Source organism: Phragmites australis, chromosome 15, assembly GCF_958298935.1.
Source record: "Phragmites australis chromosome 15, lpPhrAust1.1, whole genome shotgun sequence".
NCBI lineage: Eukaryota > Viridiplantae > Streptophyta > Magnoliopsida > Poales > Poaceae > Phragmites > Phragmites australis.
The window spans coordinates 1,997,254-2,012,721 of record NC_084935.1 but is presented as its reverse complement, the minus strand read 5'-3'; the positions used below and the strand labels follow the sequence as shown (position 1 = coordinate 2,012,721).

Below are 15,468 nucleotides of genomic sequence, written 5' to 3'. Positions count from 1 at the left end.
CGAGAGACAGAATACGATGCTGCTGACAACTACAGCGGATCAGGCCACATTATCAGTCTCTGGTTTAGCCCCGTGACCCATTAATCGGTGAGGTCATTTTGCATCCAATAATTTACTTGGCGTCGGCCGGAGAAGGAAGAGCAAGGGGTAGAGCAAAACGAGACGTCTTCCCTAAGATAATGCCATTAGCCTAATTGTAGAACTCATTAAGACCAGACTGTGGAGACTGGAATTTGACTGATTCAGATAGCATTATCTCTTAAGTTTTGCCATTGGCTGTCATCTCATCTAGACGTCTGGGGTGGCTCTTGGGTCGCTTTCAGTGGTGGTGATATGATGATAGTCTCATGGAAGGAATCCACACCGGCCACTACTCCAGCCACCACACCCGGCCGGCCGGCATCGTCGACGAGTTTAATCATTCGGCGCTGGTCTGGATCGATGACCAATCCAGCCTAACGCACGCTTGTCCGTGCTCGTGCGCATTGGTCGGGACGCGACGGCTGCCCTTTCGCGAGGTGGTATTATCTGATCGACGGATAACAACTGCAGATTCTGAATGACAAAGTCCCAGTGTTGTTCCAGCAAGAAGATGGACGCCATGGCAGTTCCTGGCGCAGGTCGAGTCGAGCCTACGCTGTCTGAACTCTCTGGCTGTGTTCTCCGTCAGAATTCAGAATTCAGAGCTGTGGAGGTATTCTATGGTCGCTGTCTGAAGCTTCTCGTTCACGTTTGTCCGTTGACTGTCCCACTGACATTGGAAGCTTCCTGCAGTCTGAACTTTTGGTTGTTAGCAGAAGCATCTCCTTTTGAGGAACGAGGAGGCAGGAGTTAGGCGTATGATTTGCAAGAGGACAGGAGAAACGTTCGAGTTTCTGATTGGCCGGCGCATGTCAGGACAGATGATTTGCATCATGGTGGGGATTTTTAGGACAAAATATTCCAGCTGGTTATTGCCGGGATCAGAGACCATCCCCTTTTCCATTCATCTACAATAGTTTCAATGTAAAATGGGGAGAAAGCTTACTTCTGGAACTCCAGTTAGATTATTGGGAGGGCGCCTAGAAATATAGCCCCTTTAATCTTCGCCAAATCTCGGAGGAAGAATTTCTGTGTTAAAAAAAGACTCCACAATCATCAATGGTTATCCTATCTAGAGGAAATCACCATGCAAGAAAAGCTATTACAGCTAACGGAACTCTGGGAACACAACCAATATTTCAACCTTGTGCAAGAGGTACCTGTCGGAGGGTTAACTCCTATCGCAGGGATCCTGAGGGACTCCTTTTTAGAGATTCGGCCGGAGGATGATTCTGAATATGTTTGCTGGAGAAATAAATGGATGTAAATGCGATGGCAAGTGAGGTGGAATGATCTAATGCAGAAAAGAGTAAATGCGCTGGGGGATTTTTAAACAGGTTCGGGCCGCACAGCGCGTAACACCCTACTCCTGTGTGGATACTATAAATGTCCTGAGAATGTCTCTTAGGAATGTGCCAGTTACAAGAATATCTGTCTATCCTAGAGCCTTAGGCTCCTTGTTCTTCGGTTTCTATGCTCGTACGAAGGTGCTCTTCGATCTCTGAGCGAGAGTCTGCTGGCTATGTGTGCGCCTGTCTGAGCTTGGATTCACCGTAGACTTCCACTCGTCTTTTTGATCTGTGCTGCCGGCTGCTTTAAATACCCACCGGCGTTAGCGTGCCCCGAGAGGGAGGGCACGAGTTCCAAGGCGCTATAAATGGAAAGGGCGTCATCATGGCCTCTACGCGAAGTGACGGGGGTTGAAAACACGCCCCGCGCCTGGTCTTCGGTCGTCATGATGGCGCTGGCAACGGGCGCCGTGGAGAGGGCCCACCGGGCAGCCGCAGAGCGGTCCGGCGTGCCCGCCCGATCTTGTTCGCCTACCACAGCAGCGCGGCAGACGGAACGCCTCGGGCCTCGCGATGCTATCCTAAGGCGCGCCGGATGGCATGGGATGGGACTCGTGCATTAAATGTCCCCACGTCCTTCTGCCAGAATATGGCAGGAACTGACACCGAGCGTGGCGGGAGCAGTTGGAGGTGACAGGCCACGCGCGCTCTTAAATGCGGCATCGGGCCTTTCACTGGCTAACACCTCACCGTTGGACCCCTGTGGGGGCCACTGACGGGGGGCTTCCTGGGTTGTCGGGGAACCGAGTGCTCGGGGGTCACTGTTCACCTCCCCGCGTACTCTCTCCTGAGAACGCCCTTTCTTGGTCCTCAGGGAACCGAGTGCTCGGGGGCTACTATTCATTGCCTGAGCACTCTCTCCCGGGCTTGACTGTACGGATCCTCGGGGGCCGCTGCTCGCAACCCCGAGCACTCTCTCCCGGAACTACCTTCCTTGGGTCCTCGGGGTACTCGGGTGCCCGGGGGGCCACTGCTCGCACCCCCGGGCACACCCTTCCCGGCACTCGGTTCTCCTGGTCGTCGGGGGACTTGGGTGCTCGGGGTCACTGTTCACCTCCCCGAGCACTTTCTTTCCGGTACTCGGCTTTCCTGGTCGTCGGGGGACTTGGGTGCTTGGAGGTCACTGTTCACCTCCCCAATCACTTTCTTCCCGGTCACTTAGTCTTCACAGATCATCGGGGAACCCGGGTACTCGGGGGCCACTGATTGTGGCCCCGAGCACCCTCTCCCGAGACTTAGCCTTTTTTACCTCGCGGAGATGACCCCGCGGGAGGGCGCCATGTGGCGGAATGCTGGCCGGTCTTTGGGATTCGGGGACCCCTGGTTCCTGATTCACCGACAGTACCAGACCAAATCATTTGGCGCTGAACGTCTAGTGGTCTGTACACGACGCGGAGTGCATACATGGCTCAATTTCATGGATCCATGATGAAAAACAACATGAAGGCGCTGTGGAAAGCTAAAGTTCAACCAAAATGTAAAACTTTTGCATGGATTCTTCTAAAAAAAAATCCTGACAGCAGATAATTTGGCTAAAAGAGGATAGCCACATAATCAAACCTGCAACCTTTGCGACCAAGAAAATGAGACCCCAGTTCATCTCTGTAAAGACTGTGTGTTCATAAAAGAGGTGTGGTTGCACCTCCTTCCCTTGATGCAGCTTAACAACTTACTGGGGATGGACCAGTTTCGCTCTTACCCTTTCCGGTTGGTGGCGTGCGGCCGCAAGGAAGGTGGACAAAAATCACAGAAACCAGTTTGATGGGCTTGTCATCACCCTTTGGTGGAGCATTTGGAAGGAAAGAAACTCTAGGATTTTTAAAAACACAAGCAACTCGGCCCGGGACTTGGCCATTAAAATCAAAGAGGCTTTTGATCAATATCTGATAGCTGCAGGACTCAGATAGTTGGTGGACGGCCTTCTTCACCCCCTTACCCTTTCCTTCTTCTAGTTGTTTTTGTGATTCTCTCGTTGATGTTGTTCTGAAACCTCTGTTGTGCTAGGGCGACCTGCTCCATTGTGAGCGTCTCTCGTTCTTATCTATATTGTTGTTGTAAGTTCCTGTTTTATTCCTTGTCTAATAAAATTGGCAAAGCTCTTGCCGTCTTTCCGGAAAAAAATTGCCGGGACCAGGAGCAGCTAGCTGGTTATTCTCTCAAACAAAGCTAGATACAAAGCACTATCACCATTCCTTTCTGTAAATTCGAATCATTTGATGAAACTGGAGTGTTTAGAAATGGAGGGATTCCAAAAAAGAATTAGAGGAACTGTATTCATAACTCTGAACTTCCTGTGGTCTAAACATCACGAAAACATGCCACCAGACCACGAAAAAGACACAGTCACACAAGCAAGGGGAACCTATCAGGTGCAATAGAATGTTGAAACTGTAGACGCAGAAATGGAACAGAAAGGCGTCGAGAAGTACGCCAAAGGCGACCATTGCAAGTTGCAAATGTGTTAAAGGAATACACTTGGACGTGAAATGAGCTAAGTACATTGTGAAGGATAACAACAAGGCAAATATCTAAGCAAAGGCCCATCATGCTGTTGCATCTTATATCAAGATTCTCTTATGCCACCGATGAAATCTCAAGAATGCAACCTATATCTTTATGCAAACTTAGAAGATAACGTAGGCGTCACTGAAATGTAGCCGCTCCGTTCTCAACAATTCATGGATGCACTATTTTTCTGTTCAACTAATTTCCAATATGCAACATTATCTGTCACTCAGATTGAGTGCAAGCCATATCTACCAAAAAAAATTCCTCAAGAACACAAGTAGCTATAATTTGTAATGTCATTTATAGCTACAAAACTAATAGAGTGTGAAAGCATTTTGGCATACTTATAATTTAACCAATTGTTGATTGAAGTATACAAAGATTCACTTTTTCAAAATAAAACAAGCCTTGTATTCTTGGACGGAGGGAGTAACACCTTTCACTTCCAAGAAAACATCCAGGAAGGTATTCACCGTTTTCTGATTAAATTGCGTTTCTAGTTTCTAACTGAATGTGCAATGCTTAACGGTGCGAACACTACCACTGAATTGTGTCCACCAAATCCAAACGAATTGGAGATGCCTGCACGGAAAGATCGAACGAAAAGAGTGTGTGAGAGAGAGGGAGGAATGTACTCAAATCAGGGGGGGGGGGGGGGATTCTGCGCGCATTGCCACTCACCAACGTGTACTTTATGCTGCTGTTTTACATTACGCACCGTGTCAAATTGATCAACTGCCGGGTCAGCATTCTGCAGTTGACAGAGCAGATATATATGTAGCACAACTCTCAGCTTTGATTGTTACATTTATTTCGTGCTAGCAAAATTGCCCGTGCAAATTGTGTTGTTTCAAAGTACGTTTTAGTAACTATCTGATTAAATTGATTTTAAATTTTAATGTGATAAACAAAACTTGACAGCCATATACAAATATCACACATATGAACATGGATATTTCAAGATTATATAAAGCAATGATACTTCTAGTCATATTCAAGCAGATATTAAATATGGCAATCGACATAATCAGGTTGGACAACACTAGAAACATATCAACAAGTATTAAATTAATGAGTGAATTGCATAGAATTACAAGTATTATGTCATTTGTAATATAAAACTACAAGTATTGTGCCTAACATAAAACTGCAAGTATAATACACTAATTTCACACAAAATCTGATCTTAATTAGATTCATCCAAAAAAATAGTTTCATATTTCTCCAAAAATCCTTGAACTTTTTATACGCGTTCCATAATTCATGTGCAATTTATTTTAATTAGATTTACTCAGAAAGATTGTTATAATTCTCTAAAAAATGCTACATTTATAACTCCTAACAATTGTTAGTGTCTCAAATAAAATCCTAAAAATATGAAACAAATCATTAATATTCTTCTTATATGATGAGCTAATTTCTAAAATTATTTATAGACCTAGGTTGTACGATGAAAAAGTGAGTTCTTTGTAAGTACTTAAGAAACTCACTTTTTCATCATATAACCTAGGGCTTGAAATAATTTAATAAATTATTTCATTATATAAGAAGAATATTAGTGAATTTTTCTATATTTTTGGGATTTTATTTGAGACCCTAACAATTATTAGGGGTTATAAAAGTAGTATTTTTAGAGAATTTTAGTTTAAATTATACATAGGTTTTTTGAGTGAATCTAATTAAAATGGATTATGAAACACGTATTAAAAATTATAGAATTTTTTAGAAATATAAGACCATTTTTTGATGAATCTAATTAAAATCAGGTTATGTGAGAAATTAATGCACTATGCTTGTAGTTCTACGTTACTAGGCATAACACTTATAGATTTATGTTACAAATAGTATAATACTTATAATTTTATACAATTCACTCTAAATTAATTAATAGGCTCTCAGTACGGGTTACCGAGTTAACGGTCATCACACGCTACACTAAGTTCATTGATTGGTGTGACAGTCTCAAGGATAAGTTTTATGCTTCTAGATTAAGTTCAACTAGTTTAATATCTTGTTTACTAAGCAATTAACCTATCAATACATAAAGATATTCAAATCAATATAGATGTAAGATTGGTACAAACGTGACATTCGGGATGTAATTAAATAAGTCATAGAGAAATTCATTCAGTTGCCAACTAGTAAAATTTTGAAAATTGTTGTTTCATCGGTAGTCAGCTCAGCTAGGAGTAGCAGTGCTAGTAGGAGTTGCGTACTTACAAATTGGTTTATAGTCGGATGCACCCATCCGGTGGTTATGGCTTTGATGGTGACAATGGCCTCCAAACCGACTGCCGCGCCAAGGCAATGCCCTGCCATGAACTGCAGGGCACAGAGGTGATGCATGGATCTCGAGCGAAGTTGCAATCTCGAGCAAAATATCTAGATCATCGTGCATGGTGCAAATGACTGATAAAGAGAGCACCGTACCTTGGTCGCGTTCATTTTAATTCGGTACGTGTCCTTGAAGACTTGCTTTAAAGCATTCGCTTCTGCCAGGTCCCCAGCAAGCGACGAGGTTGCATGAACGTTTATGTAGTTAACCTGCGACCCATGCAGATTAATATCCATCTGTGTTTTAGTTTAGGACTCAAATGATCAGTATTCAATTGCAAATGTGATTGTGAAGTTTTTCAAATTTATAAATTTAGTCTAAAAAGGCACAAACTTTTACATAACATGCCTCCTAATTTTCAGGTGCTTGAAATCGACGAGGAGTCAGGTGATGTACTATTTGTGCGGCGAGGAGAGGTTAGGTTTTGAGTTTTCCACTGATATGCTTCTTGGGTTTAGAGGGATATCTCAGGGAGTATACTAGCCCGGTGAAAAAGATGGGGTGGTAAGCCGGTGAGGATGCCACCAGTCACGGAAACGAATTCTACGAGACCCGGTCTGATACTAATCTGAGGGACCTTCGCTCTTTATGTGACATGTGGCTAGTCATAATCTCAAAGCGATGTGCCTCTAATTCCATCTCAATCCTGCTAAACGACGTCGTTTCTCCGTTAGAGCCTTACGGCGTGAGTCGAGCGCGGCGGCGAGAGGATTTCCTTGATCGTGTCGATCGCGTCGCTCACGGCGACGGGAGGATTTCCTCGCTCGCGTCGCTCGTGGCCGGAGGGAGCGCTTCGTCGATCGCGTCGATCGAGTCGCGTGCTGCGGCGGGAGGCAGCAGCATCTCATCTTCGAGCGTGCTGCTTCAGCCCATCCTCACGGCCACAGGAGGCAGCAGCATCTCATGTAGCTGTCAGTGGGAGTGTCTAAAAGTTTTGTCTAGCTCTTCAGGTTATTTGATTAGCTTGGTGTTAACTCCTAATGAATCAATTACTTGTGAGGCCCATCAATGCAACGTGAGGTGTATTTTGGTTGCTGTTCTTGAGCGCTTCGTTGGACCCTTCCCTTTGCACGCTTGCTCTGTTGTGATGAATGAATTGGTACTGCTTTGGTGACTGCTTTGTTTCTCTCCAGTTTAACTGCTATACTGTCGTGGGCAGGTGTGCTCGTATGTCACAGCTGCCTATCCATGGCGATGTGGGCGAAAGCTCATGTCCCAATTTTGAGGTTGGTGATGGGGATTTCAACTCTGATGATGATAAATCTGAAAAAGTTGCTCCTGCAAATTTGGAGGTAAGTGATTTATATAAAATGAAGTACTTTGCTATGAACCACGGTAACACTTGATTTGATATATACCTTTGGTGTAGGTTAATGATCAAAATGTTTCTAATGAACTTGTGCCAAAGGTTGGCTTGACCTTTAATTCAGAGGATGATGCATACAAGTTCTATAATGCATATGCCAGAAAGATCAGGTTCAGTATTAGGAAGAGCCATACTAAACATCGTGTAGATGGCACATTATCTTCCAAGTACTTTGTTTGTAGTAACGAAGGTCAGAAGAACACTAGTCAGATATATCAACCAAAGAAAGAACGTGCTACAACAAGGTCATCTTGTAATGCTCGTGTTCATTTCTATATTTCCCGGGATGGTATTTGGATGATGCAGAAAGTCTTCCTTGCTCATAATCACAGTTTTGTCAGTCCAAACAAGGCACATATGCTTAGATCACAACGACGTATGTCAAATGCCGATGAACATATCATTAGCAAGATGCGTGAAGCAGGAGTTAGGCCAGCTGAAATATATGATTTTTTTCAACGGTGGTCCGGTAGAGCAGAGAATGTGAATTTCTTAAAAATGGATTGCAATAACTTCATCGGTCGTGAGCGCAAAAAATACTTGGAAACACAAGATGCACAAACCCTATTGGAATACCTGGAGAATAAACAAGCTGAAGATCCTTCTTTTTACTATGCCGTGGAATTAGATAAAGAGGATGGTCGAATATCTAATTTCTTTTGGGCCGATGGTCATGCAATTATAGATTATGCTTGTTTTGGGGATGTCATGTGCGTTGACACTACATTTCAAACAAATAAGTCTGAGATGCCATTTGCTCCAATTCTTGGAACAAATCATCGCAGGCAGACTATTATTTTTGGAGCTGCACTGTTATTCGATGAAAGTGCCGAGTCGTTCATTTGGCTATTTAGTACCTTTTTGAAAGTAATGTCTGGGAAGCAACCTGAAACAATTTTTACAGATCAATGTGCTGCAATGGCAAAGGCAATTAAGATTGTATTACCAAACTCAAGCCACCGTCTTTGCCTGTGGCACATATACCAGAATGCTGCAAAACATCTCAGTCATGTAATCTCCAACAATCATGATTTTCTCAAGGACTTTAAGAGTTGCATATATGAAGAAAGATCAGTGGCACATTTTAACATGAAGTGGCAAGAGTTATTGACTACTTACAACCTTGAAAAGAATTCATGGTTAAAAATTTATATGCATTGCATGAGAAATGGGCCACTGTCTACCGCTATGATTCATTTTGTGCAGACATGACATCCACTCAAAGGAGTGAAGGTATGAATAATATGTTCAAGAAAACTTTCCGTAGGAAACTTTCCATTTCAGAACTCTTGGTAGAATATGATAAACGTGTTGCACGCCTCCGTGGAAATGAGTTATATGAAGACTACAAATCACGGAATTCAGATCCGATTCTTTGTATTAGTAACTTGTCTTTATTGAAGACGGCTGCTGAATCATATACAAGAAATATGTATACTATTTTTGAGGAGGAATTTAAAAAGCAATTTGTTCTATCATGCACATTGCAAAATAGTGAAGGCGGGATTGAGATGGAATTAGGGGCACGATCGCGGCCTCCGCGCCGCCGGCGACCATGACGTCCGCTCGGCCCAGGCGGATCTGGTCCGCGGCGCTGTGGAAACAGTGGTTGGAGGTGGCGCAGGCGGTTGAGATCGAGTAGTTCGGGCCCAGGAAGCCGATGCCCGCGTCGATGGAGACCAGGGCGGACCCGGCGTTCGATATCGCGAGCGGGATGCTCAAGGGGGAGATTTCCATGGGCCCCTTCGTCACGAGGGTCTCCACGCCGGCGGAGAACTCCTTGACCACGCCGGCGCCTTCGACCACGCCGGCACGTTCCTTGTCAATCTGCTCGTGATCGGGACGCTGACAGTTACTAGATGGCCTGGGACCGCGAAGTGGTTGGCAGCAATGGTTGGATAGTGATGGAGTGTGTGCGGCGTGATCACCTTCTTCGTGGCGTTGGAGCCGAGGGCGAGGGCGGCGGACTCGAGGGCCGTCGCAGCAAGATTATCCCCAGCCTTCCTCTCTCTATTGAAGCTCCAGAAGTGGCAACTACAGAAGTAACTATTACAGAAGCAAATACGGTGTGCGGTAACTATGCCTCGTGCATAGGGTAACCTGGACCTATGAAAATCTTGAAATTCTTCTCGGTGACTGATATAAGTAGCAAGTGGCATATAAAAACAGAACCAAGTAGAATATACATATATGAGGAAATAGATATGAGGGCATCGATATCGGTACAGATCCAATGCATTGGTTTCTACAAGCAATTGATTTCAACCAAGACCGGTTGGCAGGAGACACACCTTGTTGCCGGTGAATTGTATTTCACAATACTGTTCACTCCTCCACAAGATGAACTGCACACCGTTACAATTTGACATGAGAAAACTGAAATGCAGGGCAAAATGTAAAGTTATAACTGCCACAAATTATAGGGCACTGAATATGGAAAGAGGTGCATACTATGACTGAAACTATGGTCTTTTGTCAGGCAAATTTAGTTGAAGGAATCATAGGTGATCAATCGGCAATCAAAATAATGGAGGGATCAAACAACAATATGAGTGCTTACAGAGTTCTTCAAGTTCTACACTACCGGGAATAATTAAATCTAGGGTGCCACTAAATTTTTACAGAATTCCACCAACCTATGTGATGAAACAAACAAAGGAGAGGTAGAGCATGCTATAAGGCCACATGAAAAGTCCAAATTTTGAAGCGATAAAAGTAATTATTTCATTTCATGAGTACACATTATGGACAGGTAGAGCACATTATGGACAGGTAGAGCACCTTATCTTAAAAAATGAGTACACGTTATGGACAGGTAGATCATGCTATAAACAAACTAACAAATCTGGTTTCATGCCAATTGGTCTTATATTTAAATACTCGCAGCATATTTCAATGTCAATATTACGAATTTATACTTTTCCTAAACCCTTTGTTACCCAAACCTTCTAACTGTTGGACACGAGCATTTCTTTCATGTTACACACATATGCATCCATTGTAATGTTAATCTAGAACTGGTTCTGAAGTGATGATTGTGCAAATTGTGCGCACTTGTGTGTTCAGATTTAAATTAACCATCAGCTAGCGGAAGTTCAACCAAAATTGGTCACACATGTATACAACAAAAGGAAGCCGGTTGTATGCCACATGAAGTTGATTATTGCAATCATGAAAAAAATGACCATAAATAACTACTCCATATATGTGACCTCATAACTTGAGCTGCCAGTACACAAAAATGGCACAGGAGAGGGGACGGTGGCAGTTGTGTGTGCTTGTGTGTGCACATGTAAATTAACCATCAGCTAGCTAAAGTTCAGCCGAAATTGATCACACGTATACAATAAAAGGAAGCCAGCTAAATGTAACATGAAGTTGATGATTACAATCATGAAAAAACGGCCATAAATAACCTAAGATGTCAGTACACAAAAAATGGCAGAGGAGAGGGGATAGCGTCAGTTGTGTGCGGCTCGCCGACGGAGAACGGTGCAACGGCTCGGCTCTTGTGCTTCGTGACCAGCGGAGACGACCATAGCACGACAGGTGACGGTGGGCTTCCTCGGTGGTGGCAACCACGGAGATGGTGTCGACGGCGACAACACTGTCCGTCGGGGAAACAAATGAAGAAAGGGGATGATGAGCGTGCAACAGTGAACCGAAGGGATGGGAATGGGGCTAACTGGTAACGATGAATCAATAGCAGCGGTAAAGGTCAATCTGTGGTAGGAGCGGACGAATACGACAATGATGGCGGCCATGGAGCTCGGTATGCGGCCAGTGCGACAGAAGGAGATCGAGAGATGGGTGCCACACAGGACGCAGCGAGCATGCGTCAAGCATGGCCATCAGCACGGGGGCAGGTGATGCTCCTTGGAATCACGATGGCGAAAGGGAGGGCCTTGGAACTACGACGATAGGGAGCCAAGTTGTGGGGCTCCTCGGAATCGCGGCAACGGCGGGGAGGGGCCTGGAACTGTGACGGCGGCGGGGAGGTGTGCGCGGGCATGGATCGGTATGCGGAGGGGAGCAGGGTGCAGAGAAGAGATCATTGCGGCTGACGTGGTGGTGTCACGGAGGTGCATGCGGGCGGAGGAGCTAATGGAAGAAAAACGAATCTCAGGATTTAGGAGCTAGCGTGAGATTACGTGGGATTCAAAGTGGACATGAGATTCATTAAAAACTTTTTAAGTAGAAGAAAATTAACGAATAATCTTTTCATCTTTTTCGGATCTAAAAAAATCAAACTACGACATTCGTTGTAACCGCGTATTATGTTTTTGTTGCAATCGATGGATACTTATTTAATTTATTGAAATATATGAGTGATGTTCCTTAAGTTGACATGGTCACGTTATAACTCGCCAAGTACAAAACACCTTGACGACTCTCAAATCTGCACGAATTTGTAATCCAAGCAGATCCACTAAGTACTGTCCAAGCGTCATGAAACTTAAGTTGACATGGTCGTCGTCCAGGGCGGAGTAGCGGTGCTCCAAAAAGCTTGCCATCTCCGGATGCAGTCCAGCGTCAAAGAACACGTAGTCCTCGTCAAACGGGCCACGCACCTAGCTCGGAGTCCGGATGCTTCTTGAAGCGGTCCACCATGGCGGGGTCTTCGCCATCGGTGAAGCCCACCCGGCCGTAGAACTCTTCACCGGTAGGGTGCACGAGCCTCTTTCCTCCGAACTCGCAAGCCGAGCAACCGCCGGGGCCGTGCGACGGCGGCGCAGGGCAGCAGAGGGTCACGTCAGAGGCGCCTCTGGTCAGGGCGTTTACCTCAGCGAAGAAGAGCGACGGAGCTTCGCCGGCGAACTGCGTGGCCTTCTGCTTCAATTCGCCAAGAAGTTGGCGTGGTGGATCATGCAGCGGCCGCTCCCGAACCGGTGTTTGCCGCAGATGAAGTGAAGGGCAAGCTCTTGAGTCTTGACCGGTCTGCGTGGTGTGTTTCTGCAGTGCCAGTTCTGCTATCATGGCGACTACGTACGCCTGGTGCTCCATGAAGGAATTCTTTACGTGATCGACTGCGCGTCGGGCTCCTCGGCTTAGCTGCGGTGGGGGCGGTGGCGGTGTGTGGACTCCGTGCAGTTGATGGAGAGCGGAGGCCATCCGGACGGCGGCGTCGAGCTCAGCCTTGCTGGCCTCCAGGCACCGTAGCGACTCGTCTGTGGACACCTCGGGGCAGTAGCTGCGCATGAACGCGAGGAGGCCGTCGAGCGAGCGGGGCGCGCGCACCGGAATAACGCCGCGGAGCCGACCATGTCCCGCGGGCGTTCGTCGCGGGGAGGGAAGGCCGCGTCGTACTAGAGCGCGTTCGCGACAATGTTAGAGGCTGGGTTGCCGAGGCAGCCGTAGCAGGTTCCGGCGAGGACGACGCCGCGGCCGTGCTCGCGCACGGCGCTCCTCGGCAGCCGAGCCAGCGCCCCGACGACGAGCCCGTGGATGGATGGCATTAAGAAGCGCCTCGACCACCCAAACATGACGCTGCGGCGGCTCCACTCCGGCGGGAGGCCACGGCGAAAAGCCAGTATGGACCGTGACGGTGCGGGTGCCCAGGGTCACCTTCCCTTATGTAGCCCTCGGTCCCCGCAAGCTCCTTCAGCAATTCGGCCACACGGCGCCGGTGCGCCTCCCGGACTCCCGGTCGTAGGGCTTGGTAATCGTGGTCATCATGGTGATCGCTCAACGGAAGGAAACCGACGGTGTTGGCACGGCAATTCACAATCAGAGATCGAAACTAGAGCTTCGACGCTTGGTGGGGGATTGGGGATCCAGTCGACAGGGTGGATCACTGGATGGGATGAGATGGGATGCGATGCGGTGTCCCCAAGTTTCACGAAGCCCCTTCCGTATAGACGTTGTGGATTCGACGGTCGCCTCTTTCCAAACAAGAACAAGATGGCCTTCATCAACGGACGGAATCGCTAGATATATTAGACTCGGTTTGTAAAGCTACAGCTCCTAGATTCTTATCATATCTTACATTTGTAAACTATAAGATTAAATGGTTTAAATATACCGTAGCTCTGCCAAACATACCCACAATAAGGCCACTCCGCTTTACAAATTGGCCTAGAGGTAATCGGGCCTTGATTAGAGCCATTCAATCTCAGCATACAAATTTAATTCAAAATACCATAACTGTCTCCTAGTTTCCTCAGGCGAGCGCAGCGAACAAACAACAAACCAAGAATTGCAGTTCGAACTCAAGCTTGTGAACTCTTGATGCGAACCATGCATGGATCAGAAGAAGCACTGCAGCTCAAAATCAGTAGAACGCTACACTAGGTTCTAGCTACTACTCCTATTAACTTGGCCCAGTTTCTCACTAGTGCGCATGCACCCGGCCGCCCACGCCACCACGCGTGAGTGGCATGGCACATCCGTCCGTCCACGCTCCGGACACGTTTGCCTCCTACTCGTCGCGGGCGCCGTCCATGCGGACCGGCGGGTTGTGGCGGTCTCTCGGCAGCCTGAGGCGGCCGAGCGCGCCGGCGGGGACGAGCTCGAGGTTCTCGCAGTTGCAGATCTCGATCATGAAGCCATCTGGGTCCTTGAAGAAGAGCTGGTCGATGGGCGAGCCTTCCTCCTCGTTGATGGTCCGCTTCATGTACCTGATCCTCATCTCCTTGAGCCTCCTCTCCATCACCCTCATGTCCTCACACTGCAGACAAAGATGTGATTGGTAACTTGGTATGGCACTGTACGTCACGACTCTGACAAATGCATGAGACGTACGACGGACCTGGAATGAGATGTGGTTGTCCATGGGGTCGAGGTCACCGGGGTTGACGTCGGGGGCTTTCCGCGCGTCGTCGCGCTGCACGAGATGGATCCCAACCCCGTAGTTGAAAAGCCTGGAATAATAATGCACATGAATCACGATGAAAACAGACGTTTTCTTGCCAAACTTGCCGGTACACGCGCTAGTAGTGGCAGTATGGTACCATGCGCCGGAGAAGTCGAGGGCGGGAGGGCGGTGGATGAGGACGAAGCCGAGTGCCTCGACGTAGAACCGGACGGAGGCGTCGACGGACTTGCAGAGGCGGGAGATGTGGTTGAGCGCCATCAGCGGCACGTCCTCGTACAGCTTCGCCGAGTCCGCCGGGTGGACGACATCCTCCGCACGATGGCCGCCGTCGCCGGCTGCTTCAACCTGCCGCAGCTGCTGGGCCGTCGCGTCCTTGCACTCTTCTCCCATGTTTTTGGCTCTTTTCTGCGCGCTCTCGAGCCGGGAAGGCGCGCGGGTTTTAAAGCGGACGCACGCAAGGCAGGGTACGCGTCGTGCCGTCGCGCCGGCCTGCCACGTTTCTGTGCAGTTTGCATGCATGGGCGGTCAGGACCGATGTGGCAACCGAGGGGATCGCCACGGCAGTCTGGGGACCCGAGAGCGCCCTGTCAGGTCGGCCGGCGGGATGGTGCACTGACACAATCTGCTGACTGCTGCTCTGGCACTCGGTGATGTCTCCCGAGTCCGAGCATGCATGTGAGTAAGCTGTCACTTGGGCCATGTTATTTTTGGGCGGCCTACTTAGTACGGCCCAAAGTACATATGATATAAAATATTTTGTGTCAGATTAGTATGGTACGAACATTAAGGTTGTACCGTATCTAGAGCTTGGCATGGTGGCGTCCTGGCACGGCATGGTGGCTTAGGTTGTACGTGTCGATACAATAAAAAAAGTACAATATAATTTGTATAATTATTTTTCTGTGTTTATCTTTTAATCTATTTGATATAAAACGTGAGATACTAAGAGAGATGTGTAAATATGAGATACACAAGTGTGAGATGATAAAAGATAAATATGTAAACATTATCAGTC

General features: G+C 47.2%; 2 protein-coding genes across 2 annotated transcripts; both read right to left on the bottom strand.

Annotated features, from left to right (window-relative positions):
- Nucleotides 1–4,267: 4,267 nt before the first annotated feature.
- LOC133892976 (uncharacterized) lies at nucleotides 4,268–12,838 on the bottom strand. Its single transcript, XM_062333959.1, has 8 exons — nucleotides 12,211–12,838; nucleotides 9,931–10,015; nucleotides 9,568–9,685; nucleotides 9,167–9,466; nucleotides 6,369–6,509; nucleotides 6,159–6,260; nucleotides 4,620–4,689; nucleotides 4,268–4,520 (listed from the first exon to the last, which is right to left on the bottom strand). Exons 1-8 carry the CDS (start codon nucleotides 12,836–12,838, stop codon nucleotides 4,435–4,437), a joined length of 1,530 nt encoding a protein of 509 aa, XP_062189943.1. The 3' UTR covers nucleotides 4,268–4,434.
- An 893-nt stretch (nucleotides 12,839–13,731) lies between these two features.
- LOC133893342 (glyoxylase I 4-like) lies at nucleotides 13,732–14,852 on the bottom strand. Its single transcript, XM_062334342.1, has 3 exons — nucleotides 14,590–14,852; nucleotides 14,388–14,499; nucleotides 13,732–14,306 (listed from the first exon to the last, which is right to left on the bottom strand). Exons 1-3 carry the CDS (start codon nucleotides 14,841–14,843, stop codon nucleotides 14,058–14,060), a joined length of 615 nt encoding a protein of 204 aa, XP_062190326.1. The 5' UTR covers nucleotides 14,844–14,852; the 3' UTR covers nucleotides 13,732–14,057.
- Nucleotides 14,853–15,468: the final 616 nt, after the last annotated feature.